Raw genomic sequence first — 18658 nt, forward strand, 5'->3', positions numbered from 1 at the left:
TACACTACACACATGATTGTATACTTACTATACTTATACTCAAGTATATTTAACGAAATAAACTTCATGTGTACTATTTTATTCCTCGTGTACTCCTGTTTTCTAAAGTTCTTCCATATATTTATTTCAATAGTATTTAATTTCTAATCTTTTTCGAAGTTGTTGAAGAAATTCACATTTTTAAGGTATCATGGTGTAGAACCTCTATAAATGATGTTACTTTATAAGACTGCAAAACAGAGAGGATCATATTTCCACCTATTAATGTGTTGAAAACTAATCTGAGTCCTCTGCACTTAGACCAGTCGGTAAAGCTCTATAAATATGCCCAGATTTCCTTATCTCAACGGCAGACATAAGCTTTTGAGGACCAGCTCCAGAACTAATGCAGTCATGTGCAAAGTCTTTAATGCTCAGCGTATCTAAAGTCCATTTAGAAGATTTTTCCAGTTCTTTGTCATCTCTTAAATATCTTTGCATAACAGTATATGACCCACTTCAAGGCCAGATAAATAATTGTTCATAGTATTGTATTTTTAATTATTATTTTTGAAACTTTATGTGGATTAAATTATCTTCAAGCTCCATTGGGTTAGAAATTTAAGACTTTCCTACATTTACTGATTGATTAATTGACATGATAGAGGTCGAACTTATGATTCTCTTAAAGAACTTCAGAACATTTTGTCAGCTCTTCTATCAGATTGTGGAAATTCCAATTTTGTGTTATTACTGAATGACAACTATATTTTCTTTTCTTGTCTTGATGCAGAGCTTTGCTTTTTCAATGGATTGCAGTTCACCAGAGAGCTGTCGTGATGCACTGCTTCTTTTTTGACATTTGCACCAGATCAGTCAATTAAAGTTCCTATAATTCCTGCAAAAAAAGCCTCAAACTCTAAGATATGCATAGTGAACCCTTTCTGTGAATACAAACATTTCATGTGTTGCAGTTTTACTAGCCAACTGCTGGATAATTAATTTATTCATTTACTCTATATTACAAGTATCAAACAGAATCTATCACTGGAATGTTTTTCTAATACAAAAGATAAAAGTAATTCCAGAAAAAAAATCTAAATATCTTTGTATGATTCTAACTATTATAAGTAATGTTACCACGATATTGTATTATTCCTTTTTAGTTATTTATTTCTCTGATGACAAACTTAGACCATATAATGGCTCTGAGTAGTTTCTTTTCTCACTCTCCTGTTTCTCTTGTCGTGTTTTTCTTCTGCTTAAGCAGTCGAGTTAGCCCAGGTTCCAAAATAACATACTTTTGCTAAATTTATTATTGTGAAAATAGATAACAAGATCAAATAAACCACTAATTCATGGTAATCTTGCTGTAGTAATACTTTTAAAGGGGGCTGCAGTTATACAGTCTGTCCATTTTAATCTAATTTAAAAGAGCAATTAATACAAAAAAAAAAAACAAAAAACATCATGTTATTTCTACATCTCCTGCCACATGCAGTTTGTGAGAAAATGTTTATTTTAGAAATAATTATAATGTTTGAGATTGTCATTAAAATTTGAGAAAAATAGTACCGGTACTTGTATGGACCACTTTTGGTAAGGGTGCAGCAAGCGAAAGCTCAAACAAAACTCTACATACCTTTTTCTTTCTCTCTCAGCTCATCTCAGTAAAAAGTATTCCATTTAAGTGTACAAGAAGTAGTCTATACTTAAAAGTGAGGTACTTAAAGTTTACTTATTATATCCTATCTACATATTGTAAACTTAAAATGTTTAGTCTGAAGAAGTATTCAGTATACTTCCTACTCTACACACTAATGATACAGTGTATAGTGTACTTGATATATATATATAGTATACTTAAGATAAATTTCAAGAGTACTACGGGTCCATCTAATTCAGGAGTGTCAAACTAAATCGCACAGGGGGCCAAAATCCAAAACTCCTTAGGTGATGGGCCCAGCAGGATCAACATTTATTGAACACACTAAGAATACGTTTTTAAAACTTTTAAAACGTTTTTTTTTTTTTTTTTTATACCTTTACTATGAATAATAACAGGCAGGAATATTATTCCAGAATAAACCAACTTAAACCTTAAATAACTTTCAATATTTTACCCCATTTAAAAATATATTTTGTCAAACTTTTACGATTTAAAAATAATTTACAGAAACAATTCGATTCACAAGAGCCTGAATCGATACGATTCCAATTTTTTCAATTTTAAGTTTACACATTTAAACACATTTATTTAGAAATACATTAAAAATCTATTATTTAATTTGCATATATTTATATTAATCTGATACAGTTCACATATTGTAAATGTATTAGTAAAATACTGAGATTGTTAATATCATACAGTGTTATATGATGGATTCTCTAAAGAAGAAGTTCTAACAAAAATGTTCAGATCATTAACATTGTAAACATTGTTCTGCTTCTCCTGGAGGACGTTTCAGTTTGGCCACTAGGTGGCGACCGCGCTATAGAAGTACAATTAATTAAAGCAGAAGACAAGAATGTGAGTAGAAAAAAACGAACTTTTAGACCACACATAGTTACTTTAAAAATTATTTCCTTAAAAGAGTTTGGAAAATTAATACCTGTAAGTAAATAAAGATGTTCATTTAGTCAGCAATGTATTTTTTTGGTCAACCGAGCGTTAGCATTAGCTGTCCTATGGGAAATTCTATTGAACGTTAGCATCAAGCTAGTCGACTTTAGCTTTTTTGTGCTAAATCAATTTATATCTTTTGTGAATCGATTATTGATCTATTAAGCTTAAATCTATTCAAATCGATTAATCCATTTTTCAACCCAGCCCTAATATGTCCGGCCCTTCAGATATTTTTTTTAATTGTTGTTTATGGCCGGATGTTATCTTGCGGTCATTTCATAACTTGTATAATTTGGACAAAATATATTTTTGTGGAGAGTAAAATATTGAAAGTTATTTAAGTTTTAAGTTTTTTGTTATTCATAGCTATGTTAAAAAGTTACAGTTTCACTGTTTAAAAAAATAGCATTCTGCTAGCTTTTTGGACAATTTTGGTATTAACTAAGATATGTTTAGGCTATTTTGGAGTTTAGCTAATATTTCAGCTACGTGTTTGCTGATTTGGCTAATTTAGGCTTGTTTCCTTGTTTAGGCTATTTTGAAGTTCACCTATTTCTTCCGCTACATCTAGCTGTTTTGGTTATTGTAGGCTTTATTCCTTTTTTAGGCTATTTTGAAGTTTAGCTATTTTTTTCAGCTACATGCTAGCTGTTTTGACAAACCTATTTTCTTTTCTTTTTTTTTTCAAGGCTAATTTGGCATTTAGCTAATATTTTAGTTGGGTATCAGCTTCAGCGTTTTCAGCTATTAGTTTCAGTGATTTCAGCGATTAACTTCAGTTTTTTTTTTTTTAGCAATCAGCTTTAGCATTTTTAGCTATCAATTCCAGCATCTTTGGCTATCAGCACTAGCATCTTTAGCTGCCAAATTCAGCTTGCAGCATTCACACTAGCATTATCACAGCTGATGCTATATATCTATTTCATAATTATGTTAAGAAGTTACAGTTTTAAAGTTTTAAGATGTAGTTTTAGAGTGTTCAATAAATGTTTATCCTGTTCGGCCCACAACCTAAGGTGTGTTTTGGATCTTGGGCCCTTGTGAGATTGAGTTTGACATCCCTGGTCTATGTAATACTTGCTATATTAATGCTCAAGTACACTTAATTAAATAAACTTCAAGTGTACTACTTTTTTCTAAGGGTCCATCTAACCTATCTTCTGCATCTTCCTCGTTCACACCAACCACCATCACGTCCTCCACTCTGGTCTCTTTGCTTTTCTAGACCTTTTTCCAGGAAACTCCAACCTCAGAATCTTTTTACTGACATCATCACTGTGTCCAAAATATCTCAACCTGCTTCCCTGCATTTATCTGCAAAACATGTACCATGAGCTGCTCCTCTGATGGAGTCATTCCTGATTTTATCCATCCTCTGCCTTCATCCCTGCCTCCGAGTCTCTAACCAACAACATGGCTGCTCTCACTACATTCTACACCTTTCCTTTCATGCTAGCGGACACACTTTTCTCACACATGAATCCTCCACCCTGTGCTCTTCTACAGTATCTCCTGGAAAAATGACTTCACCATCACCATAAGAATGTCCGCCCCATCTGTACTTCTATACTTACTTCCTCATCACTTCTGCTTCCTTCACCCCCACATCTGTTAAAGTTAACTCACCCATCCCTCTTCAGAACTTCTCCTTCTCCTCTGGGTTATATCCCATCTGCATGGAGGCATAATCACTGATAACTTTCCTCATCACACCTCCAACTTGCAGTTTCAGACTCATCACCTCCAGGACATTTTGATTAAACTCCTCATTTGGGATCACAACTCTTTCGTTCCTCTTTCCATTCACACCAGGATGGACACCTTGAACCTGCTCCCAAACTGTAAACTGTTCTCTCTTTTCATCAAATCGACCAGCTTTTACCCATTGACGTCTTTAGATTCAAAGTTCCTACTCGAAGTTCTTTACTCCTGACTTTTTTTTTTTCTCGTCCTTCTTTGATGAACATTTGCCTCACTGTCACATTGAGGATCAACAGCACCGGTTGTCACCTTGGGTCATGAATATTCAATGATTGTTATGAAAGTTCAGTTTGTGATTCTTATGACTGCTTTGACTTTGGTTTTATGTCTGTTAAACCTTAATGACACAATTCTCTGTGTTTACCTGGACTTGCTACCGACACATTATGGTGCCCCCTTGTGGTTGCGTGGAACAATGCTCTAAATCAAAGCAGCATCTAAATGTAGTTTTGAATTTCTTCTTTTGAAAGGCGTAAAAAATAGGTTGTGAAAAAATGTCAACACCATTAATATATAAAATGAAAGAAAAACTTTTTATACCGCCAGAGTGCAGAGCTAGAGCGGTCAACCTCTGATTGGAACATCACAGGTTTGGTTCCCGCCCATGCGGTTCAGTGTCTTTGAGCATGATGGTGTTTGGTTTTTTTTTAACACTGAAGAAGATATATACATAATTATAAAACAGTTGGAATAAAACAAATTGGTTACACAATTGAACAGAAAATGACAAAATGAAGGCACACAATAAAACATACATAAAAACTGAGGGTTTTTATGTAACATATTTTCCTTTACGCAGGTGAGAAATTTTCCTACTTTTTTTGTTTTTCATAAATTTCAATGAATAAAAATATAATCAAATCTCCTGATCAAAAATAGTAAAAAGTGGTTTAGTTTTTGATAAAATACTATTGTTAATTTATCACTTTCCTTATATTATTAAAATATTAAAACTAAATCAATACTTTGTGAAGTTACACAAAAATGTTTTTTGTATTTTTCTTTATTTTGCTAAAGCAAAGTTTTTGGAAGAACACTAGAAATGAAAATCACCCTAAAACTATTAACATAAATGCAAACAGTGATATCAATTGTTTCAATGTGTCCAACACAGAAAAATCAAATTATTTTCTGAAAATCTTAATCTTAGAAGTTTTTTGCAAGGATATATGTCCTTAATTTAATTTAATTTATTTTGTTTTGTTTTATTTTATTTTCATATATACGTCTTTTATGATACTGGTGGTTATAGGTCAGTGTGTGAATGTGTGTGTGAGTGGGTGAATAGGACTGTGACTGTAAAACACTTGGTCTTCTAAAAAGGTGGTAAAACAAATATATAATTAAACTCCATTTACCATTTATATAAAGAAAATGAAAAACCTTAAAATTCAATCAAACTCTAAAATGTTATTTTCCTTGTAGTGCAGTAATAACTGAATTAAAAATGAAATAACGCACAATTTAAAGTCAACAGAACTAATCAAATTAAATCAAAAGTACTTTATTTTCTGGTAGGACCTTCCTTTTTCAGTGGAATTCAGAGCAGAAACAAACCAATATAACACACACACTTATTAAAATACAAACATTATATACTCATTTAAAATAAAGTGTTGCTGTTTAAAAGGGGAATTGAGGTTTGGTATAAAACTCAATAGACTCTCTTTGTCCTGAATGGTAAAGATCTGAATCTACCAGCAAACTTTTGCTTTAAATCTTATTGTAAATAAGTGATTCCTGTTCTTAGCCCGTGAATTTAATCCTAATTTTAATCATCATGTTATTGTGCTGCAATCACTGGGACTGGTTGAACCAAACTTATTCAACTAAAAGGATGGATTTGTTTCTATAAAAAGCTATAAGGATGAAACCTAATATTTCTTGCGAAAACTTCATTTTAAGGTATTTCGTTTACATTTTTGGCATTGTGGTGCAGTAAAAAAATAATTAGAAGTTATAAAAAAAATATATATTTCACTTTCTTTTGTCTTTGTTTGTCTGTGTTTATATGTTCTTGTTTTCCAGAGTTAATCTGTACAGACAAGAGCAAAGCCTGAGAGCAGACGTTTTCATCTCGTCCAGATGATCCCAGACATGCAGTAAAAGCACGTTTGTGACGGTGGGATCAGAACGGCTTTGGTTCTGAGGGAGGCGTGCCTGCAGCTCCTCTAAAACATCAAAAGACGCCTTTTTTTCAGGTGAGTGATTTCGTTTGAGCAGTCGATGTAGAATGATAAAAAGTTACACATTTACAGCCGACAGCAACAATTAAAACCTTAGAAATGTAACCAAAAAAAGTTCAAAATTGAAAGGTTACTAAAAACAATGGTCACCATTTACTGCATACATATGTGACTAATTTTTGTGTAAATTGGTAAATTAACAGCAAATAGGAAGTTTTAAAAAATATAATCATGTTAAATCTGAACAAAAATTGAGTTTTAGTTCAAAATGAACAACATTTTATTTAAAAGTTCCAATCTGGGAGCTGCCACTCATGAAAACTTTTATTTAGGTTGTTTTTAATTGAGTCCAAAACCTTTTGGTTACACATCAAACGCCTCCTCTTCAAACGCATCCAAATCTTTTTCTGGTCTCTGAACGCTCATCAATCAGAGGTCTGTCTGAAGGCTGCTCGGCCCCTCTGGGCGTTCTTAACTGGGACTAAAGCCCCTCTGGATGTTTCCAATGATTTCAAAGAGAGAGGGCTAAACCAGCTGAAGCATGCGTATGCTTCAAAGATGAAAGTAACATTTTCCCACCAACAGGTCAGGGATCATTGAACTTGCCCGCTGACCAAACCTGTTGCCAGAAGGTTCTCTGGATTCAAACACCCTCCTTGGTGTGTGACTTCACACGCTCATTCTATGACACATAAATATACAATATTCGATCAGGTTTGTTTTTGCGATCTGAATTAAGAATGTTTTGGTATAAATAAAAGTTACGTTTTCTGATTTCTACAGAGAAAATACTTTTTATTTACTCCTCAAGAGATAGATGTGAAAGAGTTGGCTGAAATGGAATCCCTCAAAGCAACAAAAGTCTCATTTCTTTTCTGTGTGAACTGCTCTCCATACATAATGCATACATAAATGATTATTCTCAAATTATCCCTAGTTAGTCTGTGTGGTTGTTTATCTACATGTGATCCTCTAATGTACTGGTAACCTTGGTATAAAGTGTCTGACCCCAATAAGGAAAATGAGGGCATAAATGATGGATGAATTCCTGCTCGAAAGTTTTTCAATTATTGCAGTGAACAACAGTCTCCACTAGAGGGAGCCAAAGTAGCAGAAAAAAGGCTGTTTCTGGGATTAAAGACGCACTCCAACAACAATTGTGTTTTGGGTGTTTTTAGTGTGATCTTGTGACATTTTCCTGATGATGAAAGACTTAGATTAAGAAAATTGAATTTGCATTGCTGGGTAAAATTTCGTATTTTTGAAAAATGCACTTTATTTTTTTAAAAGTAAGTCACATCATGTGTTATTTTTAACTAAAATAAACAACTTGTTTACACTGTGGAAGAAATTCCATTGTATAATTCTTTTTTTTAAATATACCCCAACATATATAAATAGTATTTATTTTATTTACTTCTAATTTAGTTTATAAGTAAAGTTTTCTCAGTTTTTTTCTTGTATTTTTCTTCTAGTTTCAACTTGTACTCAAACATATCTCCCTGATAAACATGGAATTCTACACATTTGACCTTCTTACAGTACAAATGAAAGGACTTCTGTGTGGGTGGTTGAAGGAGGAAGTTGCATACAGTCCCATCCCTCCCTTCATTTCTCTCCATGTGACATTGCTCACACTCATGTTAAGTGAGACGCTATTCCTGACTCATTTATGATGCTTTTCACTGTGAGAGAGACTCTTTAACACAAAGGATGCAGACGTTTACTGAACGCTTCAGTTCTTCTACCTGCTAGCTTAGCTAGTTTACTTCAATCATGACCCAACGCGGCATTACATCCACCCGTCCATTTTCAGAACTCGCTTTGGGGTCACAATGGTGCTGGAGCCTATCCTGTTGAGTAAAGGTGTGGGCACAGAGTCTGCTGTAGGGCCACACAATCACTCACACCGAGGGACAATTTAGAAACCAAATAACTTATGAAGCGTGTTTTTGGACTGTGGGAGGAAGCTGGAATGTTCAGAGAAGAGCCACACATGCATGAAGAGAACATGCAGATTCCACAGAGCTGGGATTTGAACTAGAGCCTTCAAATTTAGTATTGTCTTTATAGAATGAGGTTTTCTTTCCTTTTTTAAACTAGGACCCTTTTTACCAAGAAACATGGACGTTTACATCAGCAAGAACTTTCACTTGGACCTTGAACAACACAGTGGTCAAAAGGACAAATTTGGAAAACTTTGATCTTCAGCAACTTTCATATTTGCATCCAGACCATCTGTTGGCTATGACAGATTTTGCAAACAAGAGTAAAAAACAGATTCCTGTACAAAACATACTTTAATTTAGAAAAATGTCAAATTTTAGTGCATTCTGTTTTTCATACCCCATTTTTTTTTCAACTTACTACATTATTACCACCACAATATTGGTTTAAATATGTTGGCACTGATAGTCAACAAAGCAAGAATTTCACTGAACTGAGATTTTGGCTTTGATGGATAAAGGGTCAAATAGGATCATCTTATGAATGAAAAAACAAATTGTAAATTAAAAAAAAAAGAAATTTTGAAAAAGCAATTTTAAACTCAAAAGTGTACGTTGTACATTTAAAGGAATCATTGAAATGTTTAAAATAAAAATAATAATTTTGAAGAAATAGATATTTTTCAAACTTGAAGGAAATATTGAAAGTTTGAAAAAAAGTAAATGTAAAATTTAAATAAAAAAATTGTAACTGTTGCCAAATGGAAAAATAGAGCTTATGGGGTCAAATTATGATCAACTGGAAATCGGAAAAATCAGATTGTAAATTAAAAAAAAAAAAAGTTTGAAAACAGTTTTAGACTTGAAAGTATAAATTGCACACTTAAATGAATTACTGAAAATGTAATAAATAAAATAGTCATTTTAAATATATAAATATGTATAAACTTAAAAAAAATTCAAATTTGAAGGAAAAAAATAAATTTAGAAACTTTAAAATGTTACCACATGAAAAAATATTACATATATATTTTTTGTATGGGATCATTTTAGGATCAGTTAATCAGGATTAATTTAAAAAAAACAGACTGTATCTTTAAGGGAAAAATACATTTTAAAACGGTCTGAGAGTTTAAAATAAAAAAAAAATTAAGACCTAAAAAAATTTTTTTTAATTGAAAAATGACATTTTTTGACAATAAAAGCTCTTTAAAATGTGTTTCTGAATGTGTTTCTCATATCGATGAGCTGCAGTTCTATAAACAGACCGCTAGGGGCCACTGTGCGCACATCTTTTGGCCCCTTTAGGCGTTGTCCTTTTCTCTATGTCTGCTTTAAAAAAAAAAGCAATCTGGCCTCTCCTCAGTGTTCAGAAGTCAAAGTTACAGATGCCTGCGCTGATTTATATGTTTATGCACTTCATGTTTATGTTTCTGCGCAAATTTGGATGAGTTTATGTATTTTTTAATTAGGTTAAAAAGTGTAATTATTTGATCCAAAGGTACATCAATAATTGAATGCATGATGTAAAATAGCAGTGAAGAAGAAAACACACTAAAAACTTTAAGAGTTGGCGCTCCAACAGTTCGCTCTGATTCCGGAGCAGTTTTTGTTACATCAGTGGTTGATACTAATGCTCTACGGTCGGCACATAGCCAAGGAAAGAACATGGGAGAAGGAGGGGGGTAATGTTTGGTGAGGGTTGGACTTAGACAAGCCACCAATCAGAGATCCATCCGAGGTGCCGTTTGGAGTGTTGACGCGTCAGGCGCGTATATAGTCCGGACTCTGAGGAGTCAAGGTACATTTAAACAGAGGCGAGGAAGAGGAAGGGTGTTGTCTGTTTGGAGAGGAGACGCGCACTGATACTACAACAACACAAACACAGGACTCCTCCACGCGCCTTCTTCTGTCATCCCCGTGTCAAACGTTCCGGACATGTCCCACGTCGAGCTATCGAGCAGCGCGCTGGAGAGGTTGGTGGCCCGGAGGACCTTTCCTCTCCACAGGCGCACGGGCGTCTGCCGCAACCTCTTCGGACCCGTGGACCACGAAGAGCTGAGCCGGGACGTGAAAGCCAAGCTGCGGGAGATTTGCGAGCGCGACCGGCAGAGATGGAACTTTAACTTCGAGGCCGACACCCCTCTGGATGGAGATTACAAGTGGGAGGAGGTTCCCGGGGAGAAGAGCCCGGCGTTCTATCGGGACTGCGCGCAGAGCGCCCGGACGTCCGCCAGGCTGAGAGCCTCCTCGGACTGCACTCTCCCGGAAACCCCGGACGTACTGGAGCGCTTAGCGGCCCCCGAAAGCAGCGGCGTGCCGTGTGCGGCGGAGGTGAACCAGGAGAACCGCGCACAGAAAGTCAACTCAGGGAAGACGAGCAGACAGATCCCGACTGCGGGGCGCAAAAGGACGGCGTCTGCGGACGGAAACGCACGCATCCCAGGTACCTTTAAAGCCCCTGCATGGCTCCATCCCGTCTCACCCACGATTAGGTTTTAATAAAGCTCTCTTTTTAAGTCTAAACTTTACTATTTTATTGCAGAATTTTTCGTGAAACGAAGGAGGTCTGTTGACAAAAAAAACATTGAAACCAGCGCTTGTCATCTCTCCAAGTCATCCATCCCAGTGGAGCAAACTCCCCGAAAGAGGATCCGCTGAAGGTATGAAAATCTGTCACAATTATCCTCTCTGGTTACAGTAAATCATTCTCTCATCTGTGTCGTTTCTAGTAGAAATAAATCTAGTTAATCGGCGGATTGGATCGAATTTGTGCGTCTTTACGCACCGAACTAGGGCTTTAAATGGGCGCACCGTGTTATTTGTGTGGGGGATGGGGTGGTGGTGAAATCGCAGTAGTGATAGTAGTAGCTGTAGTAACACCAGTGGTTGGGGGAGGGGGATTTGCGTCACGATGTGGCGGGAAAAGGCAGGAGGGTAACGCCTGCTGTCTCCTGTTTCAGCAGAGACTCGGCCGTCTCTCCAGTGACTCACGTCGTGTTTTGTCCTCTCCGCAGGTGGATTTTTGCACTATTTCGCCCCATTTTATTTTATTTTTGAAAAAAACAACAAGGATCCTTAACGGCGCGGCGGCGAAGGAGAAGACGGGCCGCCAAGAGAAGCCTGTGCGCCCGGAGCGCCTTGCGGCGTAGCGAGGCTTCACTCTCAGGACCGGAGGAGACGTAGGAGTTTGAGGAGGAGGAGAAGATTTTAAAAAAGAGGAAACTTCGACTTATATCCAGTACAAATGTAGCAGACATTGTTGCTTTTGCATGCAGCCACTCGACAGTGTTAAATGTTTTAACATCTGTGCAATCCTAAAAATTTCTTTAAAAGAATACACTGGCCAAAAGTGTACAGCTTTATAGAAACAGAAGCCTATTTTATTTCTGTTCTGGGTTTTTACTGTAAAATGTATATTTTTTAAGTTTATTCTAACTTATAAGTTATTTATGTTTCTCTGTATTTGTTGATTTTTATTATTTACATTTTTTTTGCAATCATGTAACTTTAGTTGTCTACACTTGAAAAATAGTTGTGTGTCTCTGAGCCGTTTTTTGTGTGTGTGTTTTCATACAAGTGCCCTGATTGAGTCGTGTAAAAGATGGGAATAAAAAAATGTCTTTCACTTTACTTTTAGTCTTTTTTCCCCACTTCTTCTTTTTTTTAAATGAAATTTTGCACAACCTGGGACTTGACGCCTTTGCGTTTCCACACCCGTGCGTCATTTGTTTCCACGTTATCAAAGCCACCCGCCTTTTTGGCTGCCGCGTATTGAAGGTCCGTGGGCTCAAGTGGACGGCGCTCCATCATCTTCTGCATGTGACCTTGATGGCAGCTGCATGATCTAGTCTCGGGATTTAAAGGCTCTCCTGAAAAAGAAGCGGCAGCTGCATTTGGATCCACGCTTTGTGAGACACCCCCACATCCACCCGCACTCAAACAAGCCCTCTAAAGACCCACTCACATCCACTGTTTACCCCTCCGTGGATACACCGGGCGTGGAGGCCACCTGCCAGAGCTGGAAAAAGAGAACTACTAGTCTTTGTAATTGTCCTCGTCTATTGAAACAAACCATTCAACAGGTCATACTTGCAAGTTTACCCTTAATTGAAAGAAGCCAAACGCAGCGCCTCATGAATGCGCGCAGGGCCTGCGCCGCCTGCGCCGCCTGCCAGCCAGCCAGGGCACACGAACCCCCCCTGGCAGATCATTTTCCATAAGTTTCTGTGGGCCTGTGAGTGGCCTTGACTGTCTCACATGAGTGTTCAGATTAAAAGAAGGCAGACTTTTGATTGCCAGAGTGACTTTGTGGGTTCTATGCGGCTATAAGCTGTGACGGAGCTTGTTCGGATTTCCAACACAAAGCGCTCTCCGGCTCTATTCTTTCCTTTTTGTTGCCATATGGCAAATCCATGTAGACATAGCCAAGACCTATTCAGTCAGCCACAGAATGTCCTGCATCAGAGAACAAAGGGCACTTTGTCTCGCTGCTCCATTGATAGGAATGGGCGAAAAAAATATTATAATTAATCTATGGCTATATCCAGCTAATTAACGCCCATATGCCCAGGGGGGAGCCCAGCTCCGTTTTAAACTCTCAATGGTTCACATGTTAAAGACAACAGCTGTTTATGTGTTACTTTAATGAAGTCTCCTCTATGTTGGACTCTGGACACATTGGAGGGGGTTCTAGTACCCCACAGTGCTAAAAGGGTCATCTTCCCCTATTTGTCTCTGCAGCTGTGTAACTATATAAAATGTGTCCCACTTAAAAAGAACCTAAATTCGGATTTGTTTCCCTAAAAAGGGTGTGAATTCGAAGCACTTTGGAAGAGGTCACACAGGTGAAGACCCAAAATTTAACTTTCTTTCAAAACAGAAGCAACAAAAGGAAAAAAAAAAACATAATTTTACGATTTAAAAAAGGGTATTTATGAGGCATTTAAAGCACTTCCACGTCAGGAAACAGGTTAACTTAGCATAGATGACAATTATAACTTCATTTATCCTTGATGGGATATGACGACCATAAAGGGAGGATGACAAGCAGCATATAGACCTCATTAATATGCCTCCTTACAGAATATTACTCAACAGGCAGCTGCTGACACAGAGAATCAGTCTCATGGGCCCTTCACATCCCGCCTGACCTTTAACTCTCACATCCAGAGTTTCATTTGTCTCAGTCATTAACAAATTAGTAGGCATTAGCCATTGGAGAGTTAAGATTTCTGAAAAAAGTGCATGTTTTTTTTTTTTTTTTAATCTTTGTAGGATTTATTTTATGGTTACAAAGTTAGTTTAAATTTCATTTTTATGACAAAAACATCTAGGTGTCGAAAAGCAAATAAAAAGGACACGTTTATTGGTAGTTACAGAGTAAAATAAAGATCAACAAAAAAGTATAAATATATATTTATATATATATATGAATTATATATAGCTATAAAGTATATGTATAGATAAATATATAAAGTATATATAAATATATAAAGTATATATATATACTTTCTCATGGATCTTTATATTGGTTTATAGAGTATATATGTATTTAACTACTTGAGATATCTATACACATACTTTATAGGTAAATGTTTTTATATATATATATATAAAGAGTATATATGTACATCCCTTAGATTTATATATATATATAAAGAGTATATATGTACATCCCTTAGATTTGGAACATGATGCGACGCGAAAGCTTGAGGGTTTTGTCCAAAGTAGCAACTTAAAATATGACTGGGGGGGCAATCTCCACTTAGAACACGCAATTAATGAGACAGCCTACAAAGTCTTCAATTAAATATAGAAAGCAGCAAAATCAGCCACGTAGGATGATGGGGGGGTTGGTGGTAAAAATTAGCATTTTCCATGACCATCTGGCATCGGCGCAGGCGACGGGGAACAAAGGCGAGATGGATGGAGAGGAGAGCCGAGTGTGCCATCGCATTGACCTGCAAATGAGCCTTTGTCACCGAGTTAAAGCTCCCTGACCCTCTTTACCCCCCCAACCCAACCCCACCCTCGAAAAATAATCATCAGGTTTACGCATTTTGTCTCATTTATATCAAAAAACAAGAATTTTGAGGATGCATTGTCGCACATCCTTGCCAGTCACAAATTTTGGTTATGGAGCCATACTTATACACACAAATGATTTATTTTATTTAATCATATAGATTATTTTAAATTTTTTTCACAAAAAAAAAATTGGTTTGATATATAAACAATTATTTCTTGGCTTTTATGTATGTCCGCGAGTCCATGGCAGAAAGCTGCTGGGTTGTTAGACACCTGTCCCTCTTGAAGGAAGGTCTCAAGTGACTTTTGTGTTTCCTGAAACAAAGATAGCGTACATTTTAGTTGTAGAAGAGCAACAAGAGTGAAATAAAATGTAAGAAAAAAATCCATTAATCTTATAGAGTCATTAGAATCTTAAACATTTTCAGAAAGAAAAGTTAAACGTAAGCTTTGTTTGATTTAATGTCTTATGTCTGTGTCATGGATATGAATTATAGCCTCTTTTTCTATGGTTTATAATTATTTGTATCTCAGTTGAAAATAAAATAGATCTTAAGCATCAGTCTGTTTGGCTTGTAGCAGATACAGGCGTGCAACCAATGTTTTCTCTTCCTCCTTTCTTCGGGCCTTTTTCTTCTTACATCCACTCAGTATTCATGCCCGTGGATAACAAAGAGCGCGGCTCAGTCCACACAGGAGGCGGCGTGACAGGGAACTCGTGGCAGCTTTTCAAATATCTTCTTTCTCTGTCTCCATTTTTTTCTTCTTCTTTTTGCGTCCCGACTTTGGCCTCGGAGCGGAGCAGGATGGAGGTGACGCGGAGCGGATCAGCCTGGCTTCCTCCTCCTCCTTCTCTACCTCTAATTTACTTTGCGCTCCCCACGCATCAAGGGGATCGGGTTTAATGCTGCGCAGAAGCAAAGGGAGATCCTTTAGAAAAGCTTTGCAACGTGTGGCGCACGGCGGCTTTGAGTCCTGTCTGCATGACGCACGTTGAAAAGCTCCATTAAAGCCACTGCCTGCATAAAATGGGAATAGACTGCAGTTCAAGACAACTTTTATTTTTATTTTTATTATGTGCAGCAAGCTTTTATTTTGAAAATTGGAATTCCAAGAAGCATCAGACCAGAGCATTTTGGTTTATTTAAAGTTGTAATATAGGCTTCAAAGTAGTTTAGTTGGCAAGAACCCTCCAAAAAATTGAAGCAGTTTATTGTGACTAATCAATTTTTAATGTGATAATCTCATATTGTTTTTATTTGAGAACAAAATGTCTTCAAAAATGCTTAAATATGGGATTCAAAATGAATGCAAGTGTTTACTTGCTCCTTTTTAAGTTTGCAATTAAAGGATTTTCTGCTCCCTAAAGGCCACCCCTTCCTCCTTCTCCTCCTCTTTTTTTTGACTGAAAAGGTGAAAAAGGTCAGCCAAGGCTGGCGCCTAAAAAGCACCACGTTCCACCATCATCACTCCAAACGGAGACACACCAACCCTGACTCACTTTTGCTCTGTCTGCTCACACCCAGACTGGAGATCCTTTGATATTAAATTCATGCAGCAGGAATAACAAGTCAAACGTATATTATTATAAATGACTCATCTTCATCAAAGCCTCTTCTAAATCCAAGCAGGGAGCTGAACTTTTATTGTTAAAAAAAATGTTTAGTTTGAGCTTATTAAAAACCCACTTTGATAAAAACAAATATTGTTTCTAACATTCCTTTTTCTCATATATAAGGAAAACATAAAATTACATTACTGTGTATTTATTCATTCAAATTGTTGTAAATCAGGAGCAGGTTTTTGAAAAAGCGCTATTGAATTAATAATTATAAGCGCAATCTGTGCACTGATGAGAACTGGATAATGAAAAACATGCAAAGATATAAAATGTAGACTCTCCACAGGGGTGGGACTATATAAGTTTGTTCTACTTGACTTAGATAATAATTATATTTAATGGCACCAAAGTGTGATTTCTATGCATTACTGCAAATATCCCTGATTTTGAGTAATTACAATTATTTTCTTCTAACATTTTTGTTTATTTTTCTTTGTTTTCTAATCAATGGGTTCTTTATTTCTGTAATGAGTGATATTTCCATTTGATTTGAAATCAAATTTAAAAAAGCGTGTATATGTGTGATGTAGAAAATACAATCAGAGGGCCACAAACTTCCAGCTCCACCTCATTCTAAAGCTTCCAGACGGCTAGATCCATGTATGTCTTCATTTTCCTTGTCTGAAGTTGAATCTGGCTCAAAATAGCTTGAATATTGCTCACCATTTTTGTTGCACCGTAATGACGTAAACAGATAGATGATGGAAAGTGGTGGTGGGCTTACTCTGCACCAACAATTCCAGCCATAACTTATTTTGGCTAAAAATAACATAATTATAGTTTTAGGACCACTGGGAACACTTTTAAAATGGATCACATATAATTTATTTATTTTTAGTTTCCATTTTTAGTCACCTATAACTACAATTTTTGTGTATTGTGTTTTTATGCTTTTTATAAAAACAAAAAAAAACAAAAAAAAGCTAAATATTTCGCAGTGTGTCGAACATAGAGAACAATTTCGGCTTTGAATTGATCCTCCAGCTGTGCGGCTCCTCCCATCTCGCCATTCCATCAATAGATCACCATCAACATGTGAGCACACCAGATGCTCACATCCTTGTAGCTACTAATGCAATGCAAGTAACGAAGGCCTTCACAGCTCTGATGGAATGACATGAATTCCTCACTATTTGGTTTTCAGTTATTTTTAATGTAATAAAATCAATTTGAAAAATTAGATTTTTTTTCTCTTTACAGTGGACATTTATTTTCTGCTTCTTGATCTCTGAACACGGTGGCATTTTTAACCGGAACTGCAGGAAGGAGTCGGCCTCTTTGTGGCCGTAATTGCTCAGAAAGGAGAGGAGGAGGCGCAGATAGTGCGATGACACTTGAGAAATGAGATCTAACTCCATCCCAGCGGCAGTCCTGACAGCCAGAGTCCTCCACTTCCATTCTTCTCCCTCCTCTCATTGTGTCAATCCCTTTCAGTCGCTGCGAGGAAAACCTGTTCCCCTTCACATTCCGTCCTCCGCAGGGCGACGCTCCTCTGTTGAGCGGCTGCTGTCTCTGCTTTAGCCTTCCGTCCATCTATCTCCGTGACGCCTCCTCTTCCTAGGTCGCTTCTCCTTCAATCGTCTTGGCTCGTAAACCTTAGGGATGAGTCGGAGCAGACTGAGTTTTTAGGGCTGGCTACACTGCTATGGGTGCACTGACTTGGACTAATACTATTCACTCCTCACATTTGCTCTTCAAGTCCGATAAAACAGGGTCGGCCACGGCAGCTTTATGCGACACGCAACAAAGGGCCATCATTCATCAGACGGCGGCGCATCCAGGAGAGTTAGAATTCAAACTTTGCTGCACTTTCTTCAAGATCTAAATATATATTTTTAGATATTTTCGTCCAATGTTTTCAGATTGATTTGTTTGGAATCTTTGTCAAAACTTTCATGTACAGCGACGCAACAAGCAGAAAGTGTCTGGTGGCGATATAGATCTACAACCGTACTCCAGGGTCAGCAGGGCCCTATTAATCTTCCCCTCTCCTTGGCTGCTCTTTCACAAACGAGCCAAGGCTGTAGAGGCCTATTGGCAGCTCATAACAATACCCAGAATGCCTCAGGGCCTTGTCAGTCTGTCCCAATTTGTGGCTGTGGTCCTGTGGTTGAATTCAGTCACTGTTGGCTGCTTGACCTGCCGGATTAGCAACATCTTTTAGTCTCCACGCAGAGCAGCGCCAATGGGCTGACACGCAGCCTGCAATTACACAGCGGGACGGGCCTGTTTAGACATGCACGCATATAAACTCATGCACGCTCGCGGATAAAATCGTACGCACAGATCGCGGGGCGCATGAACAGTTGGCTGGGGAGAGAATAGAGAAGCAGGTGATGCGGTGCAGGGCCAATTTGAAGACGACTCGAGAAAGTAGGACGGAACAAAAAAAGGGGAAACTGTCTCAGTGTGTGTTTTGGGGGTTTTGTGCTCACATTGTGGGTGCTCGGCCTGCATTGTGTCCTCAGAAAACAGCAACGGCCAGCAGAGCATCCACTAATAGTACTCA

At 37.2% G+C, this 18658-nt stretch overlaps 1 protein-coding gene and 1 long non-coding RNA gene across 3 annotated transcripts in view; one reads left to right on the forward strand and one right to left on the reverse strand.

Moving 5' to 3' along the window:
* The first annotated feature begins 9973 nt into the window (after positions 1-9973).
* Positions 9974-12131, forward strand: LOC112152793 (cyclin-dependent kinase inhibitor 1C). The gene is made up of 3 exons (XM_024282588.2): positions 9974-10944; positions 11044-11161; positions 11516-12131. The coding sequence occupies exons 1-2, from the start codon at positions 10437-10439 to the stop codon at positions 11157-11159; spliced, it is 624 nt and encodes a 207-aa protein (XP_024138356.1). The 5' UTR covers positions 9974-10436; the 3' UTR covers positions 11160-11161; positions 11516-12131.
* A 2143-nt stretch (positions 12132-14274) lies between these two features.
* The window catches only part of LOC118598836, a 37797-nt gene continuing 33413 nt past the window's right edge, over positions 14275-18658 (reverse strand). For both annotated transcript variants that reach the window (XR_004948012.1, XR_004948013.1), the window contains exon 3: positions 14275-14843. This is a non-coding gene — a long non-coding RNA (uncharacterized LOC118598836). The remainder of the gene's footprint in view (positions 14844-18658) is intronic.

The sequence above is a fragment of the Oryzias melastigma genome, linkage group LG6 (genome assembly GCF_002922805.2).
Source record: "Oryzias melastigma strain HK-1 linkage group LG6, ASM292280v2, whole genome shotgun sequence".
Classification (NCBI taxonomy): Eukaryota; Metazoa; Chordata; class Actinopteri; order Beloniformes; family Adrianichthyidae; genus Oryzias; species Oryzias melastigma.